Genomic DNA, 23,067 nt, shown 5'->3' with positions numbered 1-23,067 from the left:
GACAACATCTCTAAGAAAACAGGATAATCTTCTTTCACAAAAAAAAAACAAAAAAAAATTTATATTCTAAGAATATTAGTGATACCATTGCTCCATAGAGGACAAAGTATCACTTACAAAACCTGAAGGATCAGGGATTTCATATAGGACTATTGATATTTTCAATTAGAAATTACGAGAAATACTTTTCATATGATCAATAAAAGGTTTTTTGTTTCTTTTTAGTCAAAAAGAAATACCCTCAAAAACATGTTTCAGCATGGTGGAGGTGCATCTCAAATATTTGCAGGTCGTTTGAATTGTTTGCTTCCACAATTTACTATATTAGGATCTAGTCTAGGCCCAATGGCTGATGCTGGTAATCACAGCACTTTTGGAGGCTGAAGCAGGCAAATCGCTGGGGTTCACAGTTCAAGACCAGTCTGGGCAACATGGCGAAACTCTGTCTCTACAGAAAACAAACAAACAAACAAAACTAACTAGACTGGATAAAGATAATGCAGTACATATATACCATGGAATACTATGCAGCCATAAAAAGGAATGTGATCATGTTCTCTGCAGGGACGTGGATGGAGCTGGAAGCCATTATTCTCAGCAAACTAAAGCAGGAACAGAACACTAAACACCACATGTTCTCACTTAAAAGTGGGAGCTGAATGATGAGAACACATGGACATATGGTGGGGAACAACACACACTGGAGCATGTTGAGGGTGGGAGTAGGGGAGAGAGAGCATCAGGAAGAATAGCTAATGGATACCGATGGATACTGGGATTAATACCTAGGTGACTGGTTGATCTGTTCAGCAAACCATATGTTTACCTGTGTAACAAACCTGCACATCCTGCACATGTACCCCAGAACTTAACATAAAAGTTAAAGAAAAAAAAAGATCTAATTACTTGCCATATAAATTAAATTATTCCCTCTTACTCTCTCTCTTACATCTTTCTCTCTCTATATATATTAAATATATATGAAATATATATTTCATGTATATTAACATATGAAATACATATTTAATATAATATAAATATATATTTCATATATATTTAATAAAATATGTGTGAAATATATATGAAATATATATTTATATATATCAAATATATATTTCATATATGTTAATATATATATGAAATATATATTTAATATATATAAGATATATTTTTTAATATATATATGAAATATATATTTCATATATATATATAAGATATATATTTTTAGCCAAGTTGATAACATATAGAATAGAGGCTGCACACATACATAATACATTGTATTGTTCTTCCTGTTTACTAGTTTCTAGTGTCATATACTATCAGTATGAGATTTATTTGATCTAACATGTACCTTATTTAAAATGCAGAATCCCTAGTTCTACTCCAAAATCAGGGTTTCTCAATTTCTGCACTTTACACATTTTGGGCCAGATAAATCTTAGTTATGGGCTAGATAGTTCTCAGCTACCCTTCTTGTAAATTGTAGGATGTTTATTAGATCCTTCATCTCTGTTCACCAAGATACCAACAGTATTTCAAGTCATAACAACCAAAAATGTTTCAATTTGTTCCCAGATGTTCCTTCATCACCACTGATTGAGAACAACTGTCCTAGATTTTTAAAAAAATACTTTGAAAAGAGAATCATTACAAAGATAGAAACTTCCCTGATATGTTTTTTATTTCTTTCAAAGCATATAGCAAGTGGAATAAACAGAGAATAAATTAAGACACGAGAAAGACATGTCTTCTCTTTAGAACAAGTGAAAGTTTGTTGGTATTTTAAGACACATTTCCCGTATAAATGTAACATTATATTACATATTTAGTTTCATCCTTTTACAGTGAAACCTGTATACAGATAGAAATATTTTTTGTGGTTTTTAAAAATTCTCTCTGTAGAGATACCTGTAAAAGATCAGATAAATTTTTTAGACATGCTATATTCTGCTTGGTAGAGTACAGTATGAAATTAATTCATAAAGTATGACATAATTTGAGGAAAGTAGCTGCCTCATAACTGGTACTGTTGGAATCTGGTGAAAGTAAAACATTCATTATTTGCACATATTTTATGTGTGTATGTTTTAAATAAGTAATTCACTCAGGTTCTTCAATGTGAAATGTTAAACTTATCACTTGAAGATGTTTGACATAGAGAAAAAAGGATTTGAGATTAGTGTTTAATTGCAAAGTACTTCTGAAAATTTCTTTCTTTAAAAGTATTAAGTCATTTCCTAAAGGAAAATTACTAATAAAGAAACATTATTTTATTACATTAGTAATTGTTTTTGTACAAATAAAATCATTAACAGGATAAATATGAGTTACTATAAAAAATGACTACATAGGAGAGAGAACAATCTTTCTTTACGAAATAAATTGGATCTTGGCATTCAGCTTTGAGCATGGTTTTATTAGGTAAATAAATATACATATTTTATATTGCATGAACATTTATGTGTATTATGTTTGAATTTACTGAAAAACTAGTTGTTTAAAGTGCTGCCCACCCACCCCACCATGAGAAATGGACTATAATTAAATACAGTTTGCATCAAATGTGAAATTATATTTAATAATACCATTTTTCTTCACAGAGCACACATCAGTCTTGTGTGACTGCACAATTAACATTTGTTTCTCCTATAAAGTATTGTAGTTATGCATTATTTAATCTTTTCGCCTGCAGCTATAATGTGCTTCAGAAGATTAACTTTCTAGATTTTTAGATTGCTGCAATTTTAGAACATATACCCATATACATTTATGTACATGCATATGAACCCAAATGTCCTTACAGCTAACACAATATTAAATATTATGGACATTTTAGGAAAAAAAGCAGTTGTATGCGTACAGGTCTTAGTTCCTACCAACATATCATCTATCTAGCTCAGAGAGTGACAAAGTACAGCCCTCAGGCTAAATTGAGCCCTCTATCTGTTTCATAAATAAAGTTTCATTTTAACACAGTCACACCTCTTCATTCACCTATTGTTTTATTGCTGTTTTTGTGTTACAGTAGCAGAGTTGAATAACCACTATGGAGAACATAAAGCCTGCAGAAGTCCAAATGTCTACCATCTATCTGGCCTTTAACATGAAAAGCTTACCAACCACTGGTTTAGCTAGAAAGAACAACAAATACCAATACAAAATATACGAACAAATGTCACTAACTAGAAAAATAGGACAGCAACCAATAAATTCTCTAATCGATGTAAAAGCAATAATTATAACCAATATTTCATGATGAAAGAAATCAGCATTAGCTGGCTTCATTTGAAAATGATTCATGGCAGAAAGATGAATTGAGCTGGGTCATGAAGAAAGATTAATGAAAAGATACTGATGATGAAATTCTAGGGGAAGAAAACTACACCATGTGGAGGTGGAAAAGAATAAACTATGGATATTCAGGGAATAATGAGGAACACATTCTAGTGTGTGCATAATGTGTATGTACAAGGAAAGCGGTAGTTGAGTCTTGGAAGATAGATTTGTGTTTAGAAAGAGAGGTGGTTGTATTTGGGGAAATATCACAGAGAGCCAGTTTATAGCATAGCAGTCATTCAACGTGAGGAAATTAATTTGGAAATATGTTGGAAGAGTAGAGGTAAAAAGAAAGGAAACATATATTAGAGAAAATCTCTACAATACTTGAGAAATGATTAAATAAGGCAGTGAAAACTAAATGAAAAGAATATTTTGGAGTAAAAATTGTGTTTGTGTGGAAGATTGATGACTTCTGTTTTGTTTTTTGTTTGTTTGCTTTTTGAGACAGTCTTATTCTGTGGCCCAGGCTAAAGTAAAGTGATGTGATTAGAGTTCACTGCAGGTTCAAACTCCTGGGCTCAAGGGATCCTCTTATTATTGGCCTCCCAAAGCACTGGGATTACATGTGTGAGCCACCACACCTGGCCTTGATGACTTCCTTAACAAAAATAAACAGAGAGTGAACTAGAATAAAGAGCTGGAGGGTAAGTGGTAGTTGCAGGGAAGCCAGTCTGACTAGTGCTGAGGAGTCTTGGGGGAAATATTAATAGTAGAAGATAAGGCCGACACTTTGTGAGGTAGTCTGTGGGAAGCCTTTATTTAAAACAAATTTTTTTTTTCAATAGAGATGGGACCTCCCTATGTTGCCCAGGCTGGTCTCTAATTGCTGGGCTTAAGTAATCCTCCCACTTTGGCCTCCCAAAGTGCTGGAATTATTGGTATGAGCTACCATGCCTGGCCCCCAATTTTTAAACAAAGCAGATATGATCCAGTATGTGTTTTACAAAGGTAACTGTATGCAATGCAGAGAGACTAGATATCAAAGATTTGTTAGGAGTTTAGTGCAACAATCCAGGCAGAAAATGGAGAAAACCTAAATTGAGCCAGTGACCGTAGAATTGAAGAGAATTGAGTACAGGGTTAGTGTACAGAACCTTACGTACCTGGGTGTAAGAACTTTGTCTTATCCAACATTATATCACAGTGTTTTTTCATGGTGTTTTAAACAACTAGGTGCTTCATAACATTTTATTCAATGCATAAATAAAAGGTGGGGGGTATTACAGGTATCTCTAACATTTTATATTTCATCAGTTTGAGTTTAGACAATATGAGCTTTCCGTGAACCCAGTCTGCCCAGCTGTACTTATATTTCATCTGTTAAGATTTATTATAGCATGCCATTGATCAGTGCCTTTTCCATCTTTTGGATACAAATAAGTGGAATAGGCTTGGTTTTGTAGATGTTTACAGCCTCTGTAATCATACTGGATTTCCCAGTAGTATCTCTTAGAAAATAGCTACTTAATATCTAATTATAATAAATGCATATTATAAGGTTTTGTGGGCCATATGATCTTTATTGAAGCTGTTCAATTCTACTATTGCAGTATGATAGCTGCCACGGCTAATATGTAAACCAATGGACATGGCTATGTTTCAATAAAATTTTATTTACAAAAACAGTCAGTTTTTGTAAATAACAGACCAGATTTGTCTCATGGGTTACTATCTGCTAATCCCTGCTTTCTATAAAAATGTGAGTATTATGAACAGTATTTTTAAATTTGGTAATTGGAATAGGTAGCTGTGTTGACACACTTGTTTGGAAAGAAACTTTGAAATAACACTTTTAAATCCTTTAAAGTGAGAAGAGATGAAAATGAAAACTAAGAATTCTCTGTGGATTTTTCATGCTTCGAAGCATAAAATATTCTGAATTATACATTACAGTGTTATTAATAAGATACTGGGCTACAAAGTCAATGCATTTTTTTTAACTTTACTATGTACCAAGAAACTTAGTATCTTTGCTTTTAAAAAGTATATATCTTTTTCATAATTATAGGGTATTGAGAAGAGTTGATACGATTCTGGCCTAAATATAATGATGTTCAAGGTGAAATTCAAGTATCTACCGTTAGACTGATGGATTATGCTTTTAATTTTCCTGAGAAATAACATTTTCTGTGCTAGTGTTTTTGAACAAACTTCTTCTTCCTTCTCTTCTCTTTTACTCCTCTTTCTTTTTTCTTTTTCCTTCCGCATTTTATTCTTTTTTTTTTTTTTTAAGATGTGGAGAAATTTGAGTTTTTTCTTTCTGTCTACCTCACTGTATCTGACACTTAACACTGCCTCTTATTCACTCCTCCTCCTATCCTGGAACACCTTTCTGCCTTTCCTTCCCACCTGCCTTCTTTCTTTTCTAACTTGTGATTCCTTAGGGACTTCAATTATTATAACAGATAAAATTGAAAGATAATAAAGAACAAAATAAGTACTGCTTCCTCTGTGTGACAAAGAAATTGTACTAGAAATAAATCTCTAGGACAATAGCTTCTACTTGTCTAATATTTTTTTTTGTTCTTAATTTTCTTAGGAGAATGAGTTTTTTCGTGAATCTCATTTTCCTTTATTTATTTATTGTTTTTAACAAATAAAAAGACAGTATTACTTTTATCATCTTGATGTGAGAAATGCTAAAGATTGCCAAAAGCTGCATTGAATATTTACAAAATTCAGTTGATTTCTTATATCCTCTACACTTTTATTATCTCTTTGATTTTTATTCTTTGTGTTTTAAAACCCCACAGGATTTTATTGACTTTTGTAAGAGGGAGGGAAATACCTTTTCTCTATCCATCCCAGGTTCATGGCTGAGGTCTATAACAAAAGGCAGATTAACAAGAGAAGTACTCAAACCTAATACAGGTATTATATGACACAGGAGCCTTCTGAGGAAATAAAGACCTGAAGAAATGGTTAAAATCTGGGTAGTTTTATGCTAGAAGGTATGATCTAATGGTAATAAACTTGAGGCAATTTGACAAGGCCTATTTATTCAGATTCTTTTCTGTGTCCCTGTATCTTCAGAGATAAGGATGCTTCTTTTTTCAAGGCTTAGGAAGAGCACCTCTAAGTGGGAGTTTTGTGACCTGCTTCAGGGAAGGTCAGAAAGTCCCTTCTAGTTTTTATGACCTGTTTCAGGAAAGAAGGACGGAGGGTAGGTCATGGAGACTTTCCTGCTTCTGTCATTTTCCAATGGGCTAAGGTGGCATATTTTGGGCATGCTTCAACCTTATACGACTTTGAGCAAGGGGACATGGTTGGAAGTTACCACTCATGAGTTGAAAGCTCACATTTTGATGATGGGACTATAAGAATAACTCTTTTCTGCCTTCAGTTTAGTAGGCTATTTCTAATGACTTTTTTCAACTACATAGGCTCTATAAAAATAAGATTAACTATACTAGTTATTGATCAATTGAAATTAAAATCTTATCCAAAAGACATGACAAAACAAGAAATCTAAAAATCAAAATGTCTCAAGACATTCAATTTCATCAGAAAATGACATTGAGCTGCAAAATTTAATGTTCTGTTCTAAATTTGACAAATCATAACTTATTTTTACAAAGTAATTAAGTATGTATATGTGGAGCAATCCTTAGCCATGGAATCTGTTAATACAGAAAAAGTAATAAAGGAGTAGATGACTTACTTATGAAGGCAGACAGACATTTCTTCACATAGGCCTCCTTTGAAGAACAGCAGGTGTCTGAAGGAAAGGTATATATGTAACAGCAGTTTCTTGGGGAAGCCTTTAAAAGTGGTGCGCCAAGGCAAGAAGGGAATCTACAAGGTTGGTTAAGAAAATAGCAACATCTAATGGAACTTCCAATGTTTGGGTTATAATCTTAGTTTATTTTCTATTATACTCAATTATTATTCCTGGTTACCCCTCAGGCTAAATTCGTAACAAGGGTCTAATTTTGTTTTGTTTTTGAGACGCAGTCTTGCTCTGTCGTGCAGGCTGGAGTGCAGTGGCACCATCTTGGCTAACAGCAACCTCTGCCTCCTGGGGTCAAGCGACTCTCCTGCCTCAGCCTCCCAAGTAGCTAGGACTAAATGCTACAGGCGTGTCACCATGCCTGGTTAATTGTTTTGTATTTGTACTAAGGAGCGGGTTTCACTGTATTAGCCAGATGATGTCGATCTCCTGACCTCGTGACTACCTGCCTCAGCTTCCCAAACTGCTGGGATTACAGGCGGAAGCCACTGCGCCCAGCCACTACTTCTAAGTAATAGAATGCTTGCCATTCGTCTTAGAGATAGTTGACGGAGATTTCTTAGTTATCTTTGAAATAATGTTTTTATTAATGTAATTGCTGTGTATGATTGTCTATTACTGTCATATTAATCACCCTACTAATGGGTTCTATGTAGGAAACTTTACTTTGAATCATTAGGTGAATAACCGCTGTCAACCTCAGAGGTTCCCTAATACATTCTTCCTTCTTCACTGTTCATATTTCACTGTGTAATTACAGCTCCCAATCCTTGTGAAGCTAATGATGGCAAAGGCCCCTGCTCTCACATGTGTCTGATCAATCACAATAGGAGTGCTGCATGTGCGTGCCCCCACTTGATGAAGCTTTCCTCAGACAAGAAGACCTGCTATGGTAAATTTGTTAGAGTTCTAATAGAATATAAAAACAAGATTGAATTCTCTCAAATTATATTAGCATTCAGATTTTACTCATAGTAAAGCAAAATGAGTTTTTTTATTTTTTTCAAAAATATTTTAGGTGGTGCAAATTTCCGGTCACTATTGATGATTCATCTGCTTTGGGGGAGACGTTCAAATTCTTTAAATATGTGATATATTGTACTTTGCTATTTATCACCTTATTCATTTTTTTTTCTTGCTACTTTCTTATTTGGTGTGTTAGCAGAATATATCTCTGCAAAGCAGGAAGATTTGTAAGTGAAAGTGCATTATCAGAAAATGATGATGTAGGTAACCTTCATAACAAAGAGGTGCTTAACAGCTTTAATCTGCTCTTCTAAAGTCACTCTAGCATCACTTGGTAGCAGATTATCAACTTGAAAGGGGAAAAAATGAAGTAAAATATGTAACTTGGAAAGATCTGTAAAAAAAATAACCACACATTAAACAATGCATTTAAACTAAAAAGATAAATTTTGTGAATAAAAATTTGTGCTTTTTATTAATCATTTTATTTATTTGCAAACCAATTACTTAATTTTAAGGACAGAAAAAAGAATGTACTCACTAAAAATTCAAAAATCAGGAATTCAGATACATGTAGCTTTAATTTACACAGTAATAACATATCTCAACACCAATAATCTGAAAGACAACAACAACAACAAAAATAGAATATCTGTAACTCCTTTTTGTATTTGCTCTGATATTTTATAAATGCAGTGCAAGGAAGGCATCTATGGAAGTAAAAGCAATATAATGCCTCAAAATGTTGGTTACTACAAATTTATAAGAAATTACACCAGAAGCATTATTTGAACCCTAATTTTTATGGGAAAAACATATACTGTACAAGATTTTTAATAGCAGTGTTTAATTTTATTCAATGACAGTATAGGAAAAATGTTCTTAGATTCCCTCAAAAAGCTTTTAATGCAATACAATATTGTAATTATGTACAAAGAATAAATATCATATTGGATACTAGCAGTTTATGTAGTTTGGCAACTTTTAAATTCTAAGGTCACTGAGAATTGATTACTGAGGTTATGTGGGTGTTTCTAGCTAAAGAAAAATGATAATGTAAAGATTCTAACTCATTTTACATTTATTTCTATTAAATATCTTACTTTAAAATAGATACATTATTTCTGCATTGTTTCCATCAAATATTGACTATGATTTTGGGGAGTTAAAATGTATTAAATCAAGTAATATTTTAGAATTTCTAGACTATTTCAAGCTTGTCAACTTCATAAGATAAAAACAATTTCTGTTTCTTTTCTAGAAATGAAAAAGTTTCTTCTTTATGCAAGACATTCTGAAATCAGAGGAGTGGATATTGACAATCCATATTTTAACTTTATCACGGCATTTACAGTCCCTGATATTGATGATGTTACTGTGATAGACTTTGATGCATCTGAGGAACGTTTATATTGGACAGATATTAAAACGCAAACCATCAAACGAGCTTTTATTAATGGAACTGGGTTAGAAACTGTTATTTCAAGAGGTAAAAAATTTGTACATTTTACAACTTCAAAAATGTTTGTTATTCAATTTATAGTAATCATAAGTCTTTTATATTCTTGGTCTATTATTCAACTCGATGCTGTTAACTGAAAGTTAGAATTGGTTAGAGATTTAATAATATGCTACCTCCTTATAATTGTAGAATTTTATAATTAAATTGCACAGAGCAGACTGATAATTAGAAATTTACTTTCATGTGAAGAAAAACTTTAGAACATCTCCTTAAAATTTACATTTCTTGACTGAATGTGGTGGCTCATGCCTGTAATCCCAGCATTTTGGGAGGCCAAGGCAGGTGGATCACTTGAGGTCAGGAGTTCGAGACCATCCTGACCAACATGGCTAAACCCCATTTCTACTAAAAATACAAAATTATCTGGGTGTGGTGGCACATGCTTGTAATCCCAGCTACTTCAGCTACTTGGGAAGCAGAGGCAGCAGACTCACTTGAACCCAGGTGGTAGAGGTTGCAGTGAGCTAAGATCATGCCATTGCGCTCCAGCATGGGCAAAAAGAGCAAAACTCTGTCTCTCCAAAATAATAAAACAAAATTTAAAAATTAAAAAAAAAATTAGATGTCTAAATAAACAGACTTAAAGGCTCTTTTTTGCTGATGGGGGATAGCTATATTTGCATGGAGAAAATGTAGGATATTGGGAAGGATTGGTTTCTCTCTCCTACTTAAGCTTATAAACAACTTCCCTTTTTACATATTTTTATGGAACCAGACTAAACAAATAAGACAGGAAAATATTCTCAGATCTATTAATGGTTCCTATCTTTTTCCTGACTCAGCAGGTTAAATTATCGGTTCTAAGAGAATGTTGTTCAACTAACCCATTACAAAAAAAAAAAAAAAAAAAGAGTAACTTTTCCCAGTATAGGGAACATAGCTGAAATGAGACATACATGTACATGTCGTGGTTGAATTCTAAATTTTTAGCATTGAGTTATCCTAATATTTGTGTAAAGTTTGGCATATTGTAATTTCTGGGTCAAGTATTACTTTATTGAATGTGTCTTTATTGGGCACTTACTATTTGCCATGACTGAAAAACCAAAGACAAAGTTTCTCTTCAACCTAAACTTGGTAGAAAGATTTGGAAGGGGATGGAGAAAAGAGTAATCAGTAATTCATACAGAGGCATCAAACACCTATGCTTTAAAGTCTATTGAAAATTTAAAGTCAGACATATCTGGACAATGATAAGTATCATAATGAAGGTAATAGAAAGTGCAGGTTTTATTCATAATCCTTTTTAATACTAGGTTAGCTTGAGTACCATTAATAGATCTGAGACTATTTGACCACAGAAATAAGGTTGTATTTAAGCTAGCTCTTTACTGATCTCAGGTTAGCACTGTTAAAACAGTTTATTGAATAGTTTGGTTATAAGTTTGTTCAAATATTTATTTCAAACTTTCTGACAAAGAAGAGTCTTTATAAAAAAGCTAATGCAAAGATTTCCTCTTTGTTCAGAATTTTTTACATGGACAGGGGGATAATGTGGTTGGATAATCATTTTAGATTAGATTAAAAATAAGAACAATGACTGATGAAATGTGATTAAATTCCTTGCAAGACCAAGTAAAGGACATTAGATGTCTCCCCAAATTGACAAACAGTTAGGTGGTCTTCCCTGAAGAAATTCACCAAAGTCTAACAGGAAAATGTTGTAAATATTTAATAGTACCCAAAAGGCTCTGTGAATTATATAGAGCAAAAGATGTTGTATCTTAAAAAAAAATTAGGAGACAATTTTTTATCTTTAATTATGAACTGGTATCTAGTAGTAATTTAGTGAGTTTATCTTTGAGAAAATCATCAAGACTTACTTCTATTTAGCAGAATTTATTCACAATTCTCAACCAATATTTGAGCAAAAATATTTTTCACTAATAATACATATGCTTATTAGGAGCAATAATTGCACATTTAGTCATTTTGAAAAACATTGGAACATTTTTGTTTTTTGTGTTTTGTTTTGAGATGGAGTCTTGCTCTGTCCCAGGCTGCAGTGCAGTGGCGTGATCTCGGCTCACTGCAACTTCTGCCTCCCAGGTTCAAGAGATTCTGCTGCCTCAGCCTCCCAAGTAGATGGGATTACAGGCATGTGCCACCTTGCCTGGCTAATTTTTGTATTTCAAATATAGACGGGGTTTCATATGTTGGCCAGGTTGGTCTCAAACTCCTGACATCGTGATCCACCCTCATCAGCCTCCCAGAGTGCTGGGATTCCAGGGGTGAGCCACGGGTCCTGGCCTGAACATTTTCTATATAGTAAGAAACTGAAGGAGAGCCAGGATAGACTGAATGATATGGCGCACGGAATGAGGGGTGTATCTGTACAAGCTGAAAGATCTAAGGAAGTACACACCAAATTATGTCAACCTTTATAAGACAAGTTTTTAGTGTTTACATTAATCCTGAAAATAATAGGAATTAAGGAAGATGAGATTTGCCTTTGGAAGAGGCCACTTTAGCTACTGTGTTTAATAGAGAGTTCTAGTTGTTCTGGGTAGGTGAGCAGTGAACTCTGGGAGACAGGCTAGTTGGCTGTTACAGTGGCTCTAGTAAGAAATATTAGAAGCCTCAACTAGGATGGGGAAAACACAGATGGAGAAACATGGACAAATTATAGAGATATCAAAGAGTAAGAACATAAAGGAACTTGACAATTAATTGGACATAAAGTTTGAGGAATAGACATTGTCAAGGATGACTCCTTTTCTGTCTTACACCACAGGCTGAATAATGTTACCTTTCAGTTTCTTCCAGAATGAAATTTTGTTAAAGACAGATATATCTTTCTATTAGCACAAAGACTTGAGATGAGCTGTTGACAGTTTAGCTTCTGAACTCATCAAAAGTTATCAAATCCCACCAGTAATTGTACTTTATTTTATCCTTTCATCTTTAAGAAACTCCATGAATGACTGAAAACCTGTGGGTCTCTGTATTTTCTCACTTAGCTGTCTTCTCTCTATTGAGCTTTATCTTGAGAGACTTTATTTTCTTATCTTCCTTAGTCTAAATCTAATGTGGGATTAGCTTCAAAAATTGGGCCCCAAATAAATCTGTGCCTACATTTCCCATTACTTTCTTCCCAAGTGGGCTTTTTCTCCCTTCTTTTCCTTCCTTCCTTCCTTCCTTCCTTCCTTCCTTCCTTCCTTCCTTCCTTCCTTCCTTCCTTCCTTCGTTCCCTCCCTCCCTCCCTCCCTCCCTCTCTCCCTTCTTCTCTCTCTCTCCCCTTCTTTCTTTCTTTCACTTTTGTTGTCCAGCTGCAGGGCAGTGCTGGGATCTCTGTTCACTGCAACCTCTGCCTCCCAGTTCGACCAATTCTATGGCCTCAGCCTCCGAAGTAGCTGGGATTAGAGGCGCCTGCCACCCGGCCCAGCTAATTTTTTGAGACAAACACTGTATGTAGCTCCTTGGTTCAAGCTTTCATGAGAGGATGTAGACATAATTTGCCAGCCTTATCATTCTATGTGTCCTGAAACACTAAGCTATTCTTAACTTATATATTGCCCACATGAGCTATTTGCTGTAAGTAGCTTAGAGCAAATAGTTTGAAAATAATTTTCATTACAGAACTCCAAATTGAGAGCTATTTTCTCTCATTCCTTTGTAGATAGTATCCCACTATCTTTTGACTTCCCCTGTTGCTATTGAGAATCCCCTTGCTTGTCTAATTGTCATTCTTCTTTTGGTGATGTGTCTTGGCTCTCTAGCTGCTTATAAAATCTTTCCTTTTTCCTCATCATAATATTTGTATTTTGCTACCTGGAGTTGTTGTATCTTCTATGGGGTCCTGTCTTTCATCAGTCCAGGGGGAAGAAATCCTCAAAAATTTTCTATTTTCTCTAACCCAGTCTTTCTACTTCCTACTTTGAAAACTCTAATTTATATGTTGAACTCTAATAAATGTGTTGGACTATTCATTCTGTTTACCAATTCAATTTCTTTGTTTCTCTGTGCTCTGGTTAACTTCTTTCAATTTGCTTTGTAGTTTACTAGTTAAATTGTGTCTAAACTTCTATTTGACACATCAAAAATTATTTTTTATATTGTATTTTTAATACCACAAGTTATTTTTGGTTCTCATTTATACCTTCCAAGAGAATCCTTTTTTTTTTTTTTTTTTTTTCCTTGAGACAGAATCTCTCACTGTGTCACCCAGGCTGTAGTGCAGTGGTGTGATCTCGACTCACTGCAATCTCTGCCTCCTAGGTTCATGCAATTCTCCTGCCTCAGCCTCCTGAGTAGCTGGGACTACACGAATGTGCCACCATGCCCAGCTAATTTTTTGTGTGTACTTTTAGTGGAGACAGAGTTTCACCATGTTGGCAAGGACAGTCTCTATCTCCTGACCTCTTGATCCACCTGCCTCAGCCTCCCAAAGTGCTGGGATTACAGGTGTGAGCCATTGTGCCCAGCTCGAGAATCTTTTAAAAGGAATCATTGCACTTTGCTTATTGTTCAAAGCATCATTTAATCCGTTAAGATATTCCACCTTGGCCGGGTGTGGTGGCTCATGCCTATAATTCTAGCACCTTGGGAAGCTGAGGTGGGCGGATCACCTGAAGTCAGGAGTTTGAGACTAGCCTGACCAATATGGGGAAACTCCATCTCTACTAAAAATACAAAATTAGCCATGCCTGGTGGCACATGCCTGTAATCCCAGCTACTCAGGAGGCTGAGGCAGGATAATTGCTTGAACTTGGGAGACGGAGATTGCGGTGAGATTGTGCCATTGTACTCCAGCCTGGGCAACAATAGCAAAACTCTGTCTCAAAAAAAAAAAAGAAAGAAAGAAAGAAAAAGATATTCCACCTTGTCTTTATCCTGCATATAATAATTTATGAATATGTAGATCCTGGAGGTTCAAACCTTTTGTTTATTTTTCTTTTAACTGTTCTCTTATATCTCATTTCTTTGTGTTTGTTTTATTTGTTTTTGTTCTGTTATGAGGATGAACTTAATGGGAAGTGTGAGTCTGCAGTTGAAGAAATTTTTTCTTTCACAGAAGACTTGAATTTTTTATTGATAGAGAGAAAGGAAGACACTATAAACCAGGAATCAATTTAATTTAATTTTTCCCATTTTTTGGTTTTGCAGTTATGGCAAACAGTACGTGCTTAATGAAGATTAACTCAATAAAATAATAACTGACCTAGAAATCACCAGTGGATTTCTCATGGCTAGTAATCTTTACTAACACAGTGGATTGCTTATTTATAAGCTAGTAGTCTATAGTAGCACAGTGGACACCTGTTCTTAGGAATTCAGGTTATTTTTTCCCCCCAGAGGAAGATAAAAAAAAGTGTTTTGTTTTTATTTTTTAATTGTTCTTCTTTATAAGCAGGTACATTTTTTTCTCACACTCATCAGTCACTAGGGTGTGTCTATGTCCTTACCAATACCCAGGGGATCACTCTTATTTAGCTCACCCATTCTTTTTAAGTTTAAGGATTAAACCCTCTTACATTGAGCAATTCATATTCCATGAAGCTCTCAATTCTCAGAACAAGTGTTTGTCTCTATGATTGCACCAGCTTCTATATTCCCATTTGTCTTCCTTGATAGTTTTAGCTAATGTGTAAGTGTGTGTGTTAGCATGTTGAGTTTTTCCTGACTGTCCTATGATCTCAACAGCGCATTTGAAAATTATAATTTATCATGCTTCAGTTTTGTGGCAATAAAGGGCTTTTTAGAATATACTTTATGATTAGTCTTTGTTCAAGAAATGAGAGATCCCAGAACTGGAAAATTAAACTCTCTGAGAAATTTAATGAGAGGCCTTGTGCTGATTTACTTGAAAACAAAAGAGCTAGACTTCATTATATCAATTTTTTTATCAAAAAGAAAAATATTATTAAATATATAATGATTTTTATTTTTCCTCCATATGCTTATGATTAGTTTGCCAGAGCATTCTGCAACAACCAGATGTAGGAATTAGTGATTGATAGACAAAAAACAAGAGTATTCTTTTGGACATAAAGATGATAATTAGAATGTCCAATCTGGAGGGGAGAAAAAAATTAAAAATAAAACTTCTAATTATGATTGCCTGAGTATGTATTTAAATACATACTCATCAACATAAACATATTTGGCTTTTTTAGCTCAGTTCACATACTCTTAAAATTTTAGATTGTATAGTTCATGAATTTATTCATGAATTCATTAAAAATGTTAATGTTGAAGGCAATGTTGTATACAACTGGGGAGAGGGGGCAAAAAGACAAATGAGCAAGAAGCCTGCCCTCAAAACACATATGTGAAAGTAGTTATATACCAGCAAAGTAATGATCACATTAGGTAAAAAGAGATCGACCAGGTACAGTTCTATTGAGTTGGGCAGATGGAGAAACTCTTTCCAGCTGGGATATACAAGAGACATGATTAGGTTTTTGTGGTTAAAGGGATTACTTTATTGATCAGCTGGCCTATTATGAATGAGATTCAGGCAAGTGGAGATGGGGCTAGGGTATGAAATCTAAACAGTTTCCCTACACTGTGGAAAGATGAGGACATATCTGGAAACCTGAAAACATATTTATATCGTTTAAGTATAAAGTATTTGGTTAAAAATATTGAGAAATAAGGTTGGGAAAGTACTGTAGCTACATTCATACCATATGGAAAAGCAGGCTAAAAAGTTTAGACCTCACATTCTGGGTGGCTAGAAGCTATTGAATACCTTGGGGCAAGTGAAGATCATGATTCAAAGCTCTCTAGTCAGAAAAATAACCTGGCAGCAAATAAATCAATTGCTTAGAAGAGGAAATGCTGGGTGCTATTGTAATATTAAAGCTAGAAGGAGATTTGAGAGAGCATGAACTATAGACTTGACAAAGACAAAATAGATCTTTATAGCTTTTATTTGGCTGTGCTTTACAATTTAAGACTGGAATATATTCTCTAGGCCATGTGATTAAGACTCTATCAGAAATGAATAAAAGGATATGGAGCATCAGAGACAACACTTACCCTTCACTCCCCACCAAAAACAAACAAACAAACAAACAAAAATGAAAAAAAAATACTTTGGAGAACGTGTATTTTAGGAAAAATAGAAACTTATTTTATATTTTTGCCAATACCAAGCAATCCAAGGTAAATTGCAGAAAGGATTAAGTTCTTAGATTGTCAAAGTATTCTTCAGTCTTACATAGGGCTGCATAAATATACATTAATATATTGTAATATTTATAACAATCCTATATATTATCTATAATTTGCCCATTTTACATGTAAGAAAAGAGACTAAACCACATTTAAGTGACTTGATTAATGACAAAAATAGACACTTAATCTGAACAGCAACCCAAATCTTATTACATCAATACAACCTCTCAGCAACCAGTTAACTCCAGAGAGTGAAAGAAGGGGAAAAAGGAATAAAGATTCTGAGTGAGGGAAATAAATATGTATAATAGGTGGCAGGTTAAATTTTAAGGAGGTAGTATATTACTTTTGTCTCAAAAAATGAGACAAGGCTGGCCGTGGTGTTTCACGCCTGTAATCCCAGCACTTTGGGAGGCTGAGGTGGGCAGATCACGAGGTCAGGAGTTTGAGACCAGCCTTTCACCAACATAGTGAAACCCCATTTCTACTAAAAATACAAAAATTAGCTGGGCATGGTGGCATGCACCTGTAGTTCCAGCTACTCGGGAGGCTGAGGCAAGAGAATCACTTGCACCCAGGAGGCAAAGGCGGCAGTGAGGACTAATCCCGCCACTGCACTCCAGCCTGGCCACAGAGTAAGAGTCCATCTCAAGTAATATACTACCTCCTTAAAATTTAAGGAGAAAAAATTGGTTGAGGATAACTAAAAATAAGAAGGAATTTGAAGTTTAAGATTGAGAAATAAAATAAGTTCACATATGAAATTCACCAACTTACCTGCCAATTCATCATGAAAAGTAATTTGCAGCGTAAGAGGGCTCTTGATTTGAAGAGAACTGGAAACACACGTAACATTTTCTAGGGCAACTGTGATTAATTTAGAAATACTAAAAGGATTTTTTGAACAGCAAGGTAGGCTCAGTTGAGAATCTAGCAGGGCAATGTAAACTGGAAGCCTGCCATTCAAATACTACACTTTACAGCGGACTCAGAACTGCCAGGCCTCCACACCTTGTTTTACTGTCTTATAGTTTGAACTATGTAGTTGGCTTACTTTACAGATCTGGAGTTTCCACTTTCACATTAAAAAATCTAGCTTTGTGGCTTCTTTTGAAAAGACTAAAAAGGGAAGATACAGCAATTTGGCTGGAGCTAAGTAGTAGCTGCTCAGAAGCTTTGATTGGAATCACCAACCTTTGGCAATGACAGAATCTTAGGCCTCTCCCCAAAACTACTGAATTAGAATCTTTATTTTAACAATCTCCAGGTGTCTTGTAAGTTTGAGAAATAGTGGTTTAGAGAAGTCTACAAGTATAGAATGCTAGAACATATTAAAATTTTGTAAAATAAAACCAAATGAAGGTAGTCAAATGCTATAAATTGGGCACTAAACTGGCCTACTTTATCTGTTAATATTTCTTAAAAGATTTTTTGCATTCATCATTTATAACACTTTTTTTCTTGAAAATGTGTATTTTTTAAGTGCAATTTGGAATGTGCAATTATATTTAAGCCTAAATTCCATAATTGTTTTAAAAGATACCTAATTCAATAATATAGAAATAATAATCAAAATATTTATATTGGCTGGAACAAATCCAAACTTAGATTTCAGAATTTTCTGCAGAACCCACGTTGAAGAAATGTTAAAATGATTTTAGTGTCTTTTCTCAATTAATCCCTCTTAATTATCTATTATGAAAGATGTTCAACTCTGGTGATTCTTTTAGGGAAGTTGAATTGTTTTATTTTGTTTTAGTAACAAATTGGCACTTAAACATAAAATAGTCCATTTGTTGATGACCTACAAATACTTTCTCCTGACTAGAAAGATGTGCTACCACTGGAGCTGTTACTCTCATTTGAATTTTGGTCACCTTGGCTGATAAGACTGTTGTCTGTGTTTGATCCTAAGTGTGTACTAGGGAATCATTGACTGTTACTGTAATTTCAGTGCTAATTGTTGCTTCACGTTTTCAAATAGCTCAGCAGTAAGACGTTAATGATTATTCATTCCTTAAGAAGGTCTGAAAGAATAAAAAAAAAAGAAGGTCTGATAAGGGAATGAGATTACAATCTTGTACGGATTTTAGCTAAAAAATTAAAGTGTAAATTAAATTTTCCCTTAGAAAATAACTACTTGGGGAGCCAATAAAATGAAAAACTTCGTTCACTTTTAAATCTTCTTTTTCCTGTTTTATAGATATTCAGAGTATCAGAGGGCTAGCAGTGGATTGGGTGTCACGTAATTTATACTGGATTAGCTCAGAATTTGATGAAACACAAATTAATGTGGCAAGACTAGATGGCTCTTTGAAAACCTCAATTATCCATGGAATCGATAAGCCACAGTGTCTTGCAGCTCACCCAGTCAGGGGGTAAAGTATGATTATTTTTTTAAGTTTTTCCAAAATTTCATAGATCTTTGCTCTTTGCTCTGATTTTATATAAAATGTTGCTTAATTCAGAGGACATATATATAATAGCCATAGAGTCAAAAAAATTGAATATGGACACTATAAAAGAGATTCCTGGATAGAGTTTTGTTATCTGCAGATTATATATATCCTGCACCAACATATATATCTGGGACATATGTAAGATCTCATTAATTTATGTTTCTAAGAAATCACAGTTCTGAATAAAAAGAGATGTAAGAGAAAGTGGTTGATTTTATTTTGAAAGCCAGTGGTTAATAAAGTATGTACTGCATGTTGGTATCATGGTATCAGTTTCTCCAGTCTTTTGGCTAGGCATCTTGTACCCTTAAGGGAGCTTGCATAGGGCTAAAAGAGATTCTTTCTAGTGCTTTCAATAGGAATACTACAAGTGAGTTTTTTACCCTCTATGGCATCTGATTTCTTCACAGCCAAGAGGATTTTATCTTGATGAATTACTTAAAAAGGAAGATAATTTACTGTAGTCTTAGCTAAATATTCAGTCTTGAATGTAGCAGGAAAAGGAAATGAGATATTTTTTCTTCACTGACAGGAAAAAGCAAGAGTGATGCTTTTTTCTCAGGCAAATATGTAGGTTATTGCCAGCAAATGGCTGAACAATTTTGGATTTTTCTTAAGAGAAATAATCCTGAGTCAAGAACATAGCCTGATGTTTACTTTGTTTTTGGTGTATAGTTCTACTCAGTGAGTAGGTGTACATCTAATATTTTCAATCCATATCTCTTTTGAATTAAGAAAACTCTACTGGACCGATGGAAACACAATTAACATGGCAAATATGGATGGCAGTAATAGCAAGATTCTGTTTCAGAATCAGAAGGAGCCAGTTGGTAAGTATTATTTTTAATAATTACCATGTTTTCATTGTGACAAACCTGTAGTTGTACAATATACATTTGATCTAGATCCTGAAAGAAAATTTTAAAGATTAGTAAAATAAGCAAATTCAAGAATTGATCAATTTCATTGAATCCATTGGGTTTATATTAGGTTTATTAGTCAGGCTTCTCTAAAGGGACATAACTAATAGGATAAATGAACATACGAAGCAGGGTTTTTTAGGATAATTGGCTCACAGGATCACAAGATGAAGTCTCAAGACAGGCCATCTGCAGGTTGAGGAGCCTGGAAGCCAGTCTGAATCCCAAAACCTCAAAAGTTAGAAAGCTGACAATGCGACCTTCACTCTGTAACCAAAGGCCAGAGAGCCCCTGGCAAATCACTGGTGTGAGTCCAAGAGTCCAAAAGCTGATGAACTTGAAGTGTGAGGTTCAAGGGCAGGAAGCATCCAGCATGGGAGAAAGATGGAGTCCAGAAGACTCACCAAGTCTGCTCTTTCCATGTCTGCTTTTATGCTAGCAGCTGTAGTGGTGCCCATCCAGAATGAGGGTGGCTCTGCTTCTCCCAGTCCACTGACTCACATGTTAATCTCCTTTGGCAGACACACCCAGGAACAATACTTTATATCCTGCGATCCAAACAAGTTGACCCTCAATATTAACCATCACATTAGGCAAGGAGGAAACATTCTTTATCTGGATAGGTAGATATATTTTTTAACATGATAATTTTTGCAATGTATTAAATAATGGAGTTACATTAATTTAATGCAATCAATAAATCTCTTATTTTTACTGGTGAAATGTCTGATACAATGCTATGGTGGTAGTGTAACTACTGAGTCTTTTCCTGATTATCATTATTATGTCACTACTCATAATTATAAGAATTTGGGTTTTGATGTTTAATATTTAGTCTTTATTCATTCTGCAATGTGTTAATTTAGTTTCTTATTCTACCTTTGCCAACCATTGCAAATCATCAGATATAACATGATGACACTGACAGAGAACCTTGACTTGTTTCCAAGAAACTCTTTGAAAATATTAAGTATAAAATTTTTCTTAGAATATAGTATTTAACCCATTTGCATGTAGATAGATAACTATATTATAATACTGTTTTGAAGCTTAATCACTTTTTCTTCATATTTTCTTGCATATCTTTGAGAAGCAAAAATTGTTACAAAGCCTATTTGTCATTTCAAAATACCTTTTAAAAATTTAGTAAAACCCAATTTTGATATTATTATAATAAAGATCCAAGTGATAGGATATATAAAAGAAAAATCATCATTTTGCTTCAATTGAATGTTATATATTTTTTGAGTCTGGGGAAAAGAATCAATATGTCATAAAGCTTTTTGACAATTTTGTCTTAGTTTTAGAAATTTAGGGCTGCTTGAAGTAGCACATTTTTAATAGGGATGATTCAATAAAGCTGTAGTATCACTGTGATTTGCAATAAATAATTCTATTCACGTGGTCTATAGAATAAACCTCTGATATGAAATGATACTCTTAACAGCTCTTTTCTTTAGACTGTTTGTTCTAAGATTTTTACATAATTGAAATTCAGGATTGTATTAGAAATTAAAGGCAAATTGAAACGCTAATACTTCTATGTGGAAGATGATGGAACAAAAGAAACAAGGGGTTCTACAAGATTAGGACCCATTCAAAGGATTTAATTCGGACTAAAGCAATTCAGTTGGTACTTATCTGGAATTGTTCAGAATATGTAATATTGAAAAATGAATATGATAGAAATAGCATAAGCAAATCAAGTACTTACATTGTAATTGGTGGTCATAGTTTATACCAAAATGTTAATTTATATGCTTATTTCTATAATGGTGAAGACCTTATTTTTTCTCATACAAAATATCCAGTTTCCTACTCAAAATATTTTTTTAAAAAGGTCTAACAGCTTATAATTAAAAAAAATTTTTGAGAAGTACTAGTGTTACCTGTTCACAATTTATAGTTGACCCCCCAGATGTTGTACACCAAGTGATATTTTTAACTGCATAAGGATGATGATTCAACATTCAATAATATATATAAGATGTCTACTTTATTCAGCTATTATTATATTTGAAAAGTTTTTAAAAATAGATTTTCAAAATGATACTTCAAAAAAAGTTTGATTTATACAAAACATACTATTTTAGCATAACTGACTATACCTTAAATCAGTATTGAATATGGCTATGAGTCAAACATTCATTTATTCAATAAACAGATTTTTATTGAGTATCATATTTTACACTAGGCCTGTGGATAAAAATTTGACACTGTCCTTTTCCTTAAGAGACACAGGAACCTAAATTATTTTAGATTCTATTAAGTAAATTTAACTATGTGCCCTTGAGTGAATTACTATTAGCTTGGTCTGCTTGGTTTTCTTATTCATATAATCAAGACAAAATGACTTTTTTTATAAAGTTCTCATGAGAACTGAATGAGAAAAATGTATGAGGTAAAACATCTGTCCCTTAATAATAGAAACTGTCAGTAGTAGGAGTAGTATATGCATTAGGTCCAATGGTCTGGAATTCAAATGATCTGATTGTCTGTAGTATTAAGACTATAAGTGAGTTTAGTGAAGAACAAACACAATAGATTCCTTAGAAATGTAGCAGAGGAAATATATGTAACCAAGTGGGCTTCTGAAATGAGCAAATGTTTATACAAATGTGGGGATTTAATTCTGTACTGGTTTGCTGCTCATGCTAAGAGGCAAACAGGTTTAAGGTTAAGTGCCTTCTGGTAACCTTCCACTTTAGCATGCTATTTGTTAAGCAGGTGCTAAGATTGACAGTCTCCCCAATGTTTAATGAAAAGTTGTGTTGTCCCTGTATAAATGTAATGCGGTTTTTTTTTTTTTTTTTTTTTTTTCCACTTTTAAAGTAGTTCCAAAATCTGGATGCTCTGCAGCAATTCCCCAGCCTGTGATACACTGCCACACCTCTATCTACCCCAGACACCCTTATTTTAGATACCCTGAGTAAGAAAATCAGCAGATGAAGTTTTCCCTGCCTCTGTTCTCTGCCATCTCCCTACCATGAGCAACGTTGGTAGATTCCT

The 23,067-nt window shown here is 34.0% G+C and overlaps 1 protein-coding gene across 2 annotated transcripts in view; it reads left to right on the top strand.

Annotated features, from left to right (window-relative positions):
* LRP1B (LDL receptor related protein 1B) overlaps positions 1 to 23,067 on the top strand; it is a 1,894,725-nt gene that overhangs the window by 1,280,465 nt on the left and 591,193 nt on the right. For both annotated transcript variants that reach the window (XM_032286208.1, XM_032286207.1), the window contains exons 28-31: positions 7,830 to 7,961; positions 9,297 to 9,524; positions 18,883 to 19,057; positions 19,874 to 19,968. In XM_032286208.1, the coding sequence (XP_032142099.1) occupies positions 7,830 to 7,961; positions 9,297 to 9,524; positions 18,883 to 19,057; positions 19,874 to 19,968 (630 nt within the window). The remainder of the gene's footprint in view (positions 1 to 7,829; positions 7,962 to 9,296; positions 9,525 to 18,882; positions 19,058 to 19,873; positions 19,969 to 23,067) is intronic.

This window comes from Sapajus apella, unplaced genomic scaffold (genome assembly GCF_009761245.1).
Source record: "Sapajus apella isolate SASKATOON/1434 unplaced genomic scaffold, GSC_monkey_1.0 scaffold18, whole genome shotgun sequence".
Lineage (NCBI taxonomy): Eukaryota > Metazoa > Chordata > Mammalia > Primates > Cebidae > Sapajus > Sapajus apella.
Note: the sequence above shows the minus strand (reverse complement) of the source record. Positions and strands in the feature narration are given on the sequence as shown.